General features: G+C 37.1%; 1 protein-coding gene across 1 annotated transcript; it reads left to right on the top strand.

Moving 5' to 3' along the window:
• The first annotated feature begins 618 nt into the window (after positions 1-618).
• LOC109981987 (G-protein coupled receptor 4-like) lies at positions 619-3,761 on the top strand. The gene is made up of 3 exons (XM_029276840.2): positions 619-794; positions 2,190-2,371; positions 2,469-3,761. Exons 1-3 carry the CDS (start codon positions 630-632, stop codon positions 2,986-2,988), a joined length of 867 nt encoding a protein of 288 aa, XP_029132673.2. The 5' UTR covers positions 619-629; the 3' UTR covers positions 2,989-3,761.
• Positions 3,762-4,596: the final 835 nt, after the last annotated feature.

Below are 4,596 nucleotides of genomic sequence, written 5' to 3'. Positions count from 1 at the left end.
TGAATCAGATGCAGAATCAGGACAGCGGAGGATTATTCAAGACCCATTTATTTACTTTAATTAGCAGATTATGATATTTGAAATGTCTGAAAAAACACTGTTGAGAGACGCTATGTTTGATTGGCTATGGTTGTTGTTTAACTGAATTTCAGTGAACACTGTGTTTGGCTGAAATTCAAAATATAAACATTAAAACATTTCAACAACTGAGAAAATCTGAAATTATAAAAAAAAAAAAAAAAAAGATCTGGTGCTTTCCTGAGGTTCAATTCATATCTGTGAAAATGATCTTGACTCGAATAAAGTCTCCATGATGAAAGCCCCATGTTAAACATATTCAGCAGTCCTGACCAATGAATCATCCTCTTAGATGTCACACTGCCTGTATCCAAATCAAAAGGGATCATTTAAAACATAGAAATGAATATAAAAAATAGTCTGACTAAACTATTTAACAATCATCAGCTTTTACACTTGCAGAAAAAAACACATGGTAAATGTCTCCCTGTTTAATTAATTAATTTTTTTAAATTAGTGCTGGTCATTGCTTCATTTATGTCACCGTGCAACACATTTCTTAAAAACTCCCTATGTCTTGATCTCTTTACCTCTAGGTTTCAATCTGAAGAATGACAGAAAATTATAATAACATCACCCACTGGAATGGCAGCTATGAATACTTCAACGATGAGTATAACCAAAAATTAGATTTCATAAGGCACGTGGTAAGATGCGTCATCATTAGTATCGGCCTTCCTCTGACGCTCATGGTCATCTATTCTCTTTGCTTTCTGGTATGTACATTACATGACTTTATTCATTTACTGTCTGTGCCATGTGTTTGTGGAACAGTCTCAGGATCAGAATCAGATCAACAATCAATTTTTGAGCGGTAGACAGTTCTTACTGTGTTAAAGCAGTGTGCATATATTGATGTCACATGAGGAGGATGATAAGAGCTGAAAGTCCAGGAGGTGTTCACTGAGCCAGGTTTCAGTGAAACACAGGGCAGTGGATCTGCTAAAGTCCGTATTTGTCCTGTCAGGAGCAGCAGCTCGTCCATCTTGTGTGCTACATAAGTAGATGTTTGCCAGGTAAATGGACTAGAGTGCAGAGCACAGTCTGAAGTCTCTGCTGCCTCACAGTTTCATTGCTCCATCAGCGGCGTCTTCAGTAAATCCCATAGAGATCTGCTGCCCCTCCATATGGATCAGGCTCAGGGGCAAGGATTCAGTTGAATTGGAGGGTGTGTCGTAAAGACTTGTACAGTTCATTTAGAAATGATTTAATAGATAATTGGTATTACATAGTGCTGCTTTAATAGGCTAATTATTGAGCCCACGTTTTATTAAGAAAAAAATATCAAGGAAATGGAAACATTGTATAAATATTTGTGTTCCTTTTCCTTAAACGATACAAATTCATCAACTTCGTTCTGTGGGATTACTCATTAGCTACTGTGTGCAGCGACCATAAAATACAGTACAAACATTCATGCTGGGCAGAGGCTGAATCTAATAACTTTTGTGATCCCATGTTTTTTAAATTTGGACCTCATCATCAGGTCAAATTGTCCAATTTGGTTTATGACTGACAAACAGTGAAACTAATGCTATTATTATAAACTCCAGCTGTTCGTTGTCTTTAATGCTACTACAAGAATAAAGCAGATTTTTGTCTGCTTACATGCTAAAATGAACTGGCCTAATAGCAAACAGTCGGCCAACCTTCATCACAATCTTTTTTAAAGCACATGAAGATCACATTAGTGTTGTTTGTCATTTGAAGATTGTTTTGGGGATTTTCATGCCTTTATCTTTTAGATATAGGAGAGTGGACAGAGTCAGAAATGAGGAAGAGAGAGAGTGGGGAACGACATGATGGGAAGCAGCCACAGGTTGGATTCAAACCCGTGCTGCCCGCCTGGAGGACAACAGCCTCTGTTCATTGGACACACGCACTAAACACTTTACTACGTGCTTCCCCGGATTTTGAACTTTCATCATAATTGAATGCTGTCACCAGAAAAGAGATTTTAAAAGTATAGCTGCATGTCTGCAGATATACCAGTGTGTCAACTACAATGAGAGATGGATGAAAAATACATACAAGTCTCTTACTGCAACAGCTGGGCAGAAGAAGGATGAGAACATGTTTACAACTGATTGTCTTCTTATGTTTTTCTGCAGGTACGAAAGGATCATGTGGCTCCAATCTACGTCATCAACCTTCTCATTTCTGACCTCATTCAGTTCTGCTGCCTGCTCATTCTGGAGATAAATCAGCATCAGTCTCTTAACATCGTAAATTATATTTACAGTAGTGGCCTAATGACCAGTGTTTGCTTCATGGTGTGTGTCTCACTGGAAAGGTAATTATACGTCCTATAGCTACGTCTGTTTCTGACTTTAATATTTCTGACTTATTCTGCACCTCCTCAAAGACAATGTGTCCATCTTTTATTGCAGATATTTGGTCATCGCCCACCCACTGTGGTACCGCTTCAAACGAACCATCAAGATCTCTGTGGTGGTCAGTGTCGTGGCCTGGCTCTTACCTCCTGTCACTTTCCTCCTTCTGTTTCTCTTCTCTCAGCTTCTCTGGGTTCCTGTTGAAGTGATATATATCATCATCACCATCATTTTCCTCATCATTCCCTTCCCACTGTTAATATTCTTCCTGGTTGGGACCCTCAGAGCCCTCTCTGCTTCTGTCTCCATCCCCTTTGAAGAAAAATGTCGAATTGTTGGAATCTTGGTCATGATGCTGCTCATTTACACACTGCTGTTCCTGCCCAGCATCATTTTATTTATTCTCATGTACATGAACATATTTGACCGAAATCTGGGTGTCTTATCTGGCATGTTCTTTACGCTGAGTCCTCTTGCAGACTTAATTCTGTATGTTTTCTTGAGAAAAGAGTCCATTGTAAAGCTTTATACCGCTGTGAACTGGTGCAGACTTGCCAATGCTGACACGAACATATAGACTGTAACAACACCACAGGTAACTGAACCCAAAAGCACGACTCACAACGCAGTCTTTACTCTTTCAGCTGACAGAATCCAAAAAAGTGATCAAAGAGGAAACAAAAGGCTTGACCGCTTCTCACAGGGGTCAAAGACGAACTGGCACAGAAGGAAGAGAAGCTACAGGCTAAATACTAGGGTGAGGGGGAAGACAACGAGATGCAGCTGGGAACAATCAGGACGGGGCAGACAATCACACAGGTGGGAAACACATGAGGGCAGGAAGTGAAGGATCTGAAACGAGAGGAGAAGTTAGTGACCCAAAACAGGAAATAATACAAGATAGAAATAACAACAACCTAAGACACTGAGCTGGACATGGCATAGACAGTATGAATGTGGACAACATTTTGACATTGAGCTCCATGGAGGAAAAGAGAATGAGGAGAAAACAGACCAACATGTTCTCTCAGTTTAGAACAAATGTATTTCTTACAAAACTGTATTTCTTTAGCTTGTTGTTCTTCTTGACAGTTAAATACACTTTCTACTCTTCTTAACTTTCTAATCTTCTGATCAATAAAAGCTTTACTTGTGCAGTTCAAGTGGTTAGCATGTCAGCTTTTAGGATGTGAGAGAAGAGGTCCTATTTATTGTAAATTTGACAAAATGAAATATTATATCACAGTCTCACTCATAACATTTTAATAATACTATGACATTCAATAAATAAAAATCTGTTTCAAGACAAAAACAGGAAGTTATTGACTTATTAAAATCTAACAAACATTACATTTTGTGAAGCTCACTAGTTAAGATCCAACAACAACGCTAAATTTCAAGAATATTTCTCATCATGTCAGACTTTTTACTTCAACAACTTGGCTTCTGACAAGCTTTTTGGATAACTGACAGATATCCCCACAGTGACATTAGGAATGATGGTTACACTTTACAATAAGGGTACATTAATTAACATTAGTTAAGGCATTATTAAGCCTTAACTAATGGTTACTAACAGTTAACTAATGTGTCTAGTAATCATTTATTAAGTGTGTTCATGTTATCTACGATATTAATTAATACATTATTTAGGATTATTAAGGATGCTGTTAACATTAGTTAATGCAGTAATAAGCCTTAATTAACAGTAAATTCATACAATAATGAACATTAAGAAACCCTTAACAGATGTCTCCTGTTAACATTAACTAAGGTTTTACATGTTAATTAAGCCTATTAACTAATATTACTAAATGGTTGCTAAAGATGTTCATTTAGATACATGTCTTGAAGTTCACAGTAAAGTCATGTCATTAAGACAAAACTGTTTTTATTCATGTTTATTAAAGGTTAATGACTGTTCACTTGTCCATCCTCCAACTGGTGACTTATTTTTGGTAAAAGTTGAGATCAGTGGACCACACCATGGTCTTCATGTAGACATTAGATTGTTACTTTATCTTCATGTAGACGTTCTTAACTTACAGCCTAACCTATGTTATAAGCATTTCTAAACCATAATTAACCATTTATTAATGCTCTGAATAAGCATGACTTAACCATAATTAACCATTTATTAATGCTCTGAATAAGCATTACTTAACCATAATAAACCATTTATTAA

Source organism: Labrus bergylta, chromosome 20, assembly GCF_963930695.1.
Source record: "Labrus bergylta chromosome 20, fLabBer1.1, whole genome shotgun sequence".
NCBI classification, from domain to species: Eukaryota; Metazoa; Chordata; class Actinopteri; order Labriformes; family Labridae; genus Labrus; species Labrus bergylta.
Note: the sequence above shows the minus strand (reverse complement) of the source record. Positions and strands in the feature narration are given on the sequence as shown.

Bases quoted from the DNA above. Each gene is read 5' to 3' on its own strand.
- LOC109981987 (XM_029276840.2), top strand. From the start codon at position 630: ATGACAGAAAATTATAATAACATCACCCACTGGAATGGCAGCTATGAA. The intron at 795-2,189 runs GTATGTACATTA...GTTTTTCTGCAG, and splicing joins TCTATTCTCTTTGCTTTCTG to GTACGAAAGGATCATGTGGC. The intron at 2,372-2,468 runs GTAATTATACGT...CTTTTATTGCAG, and splicing joins GTGTGTGTCTCACTGGAAAG to ATATTTGGTCATCGCCCACC.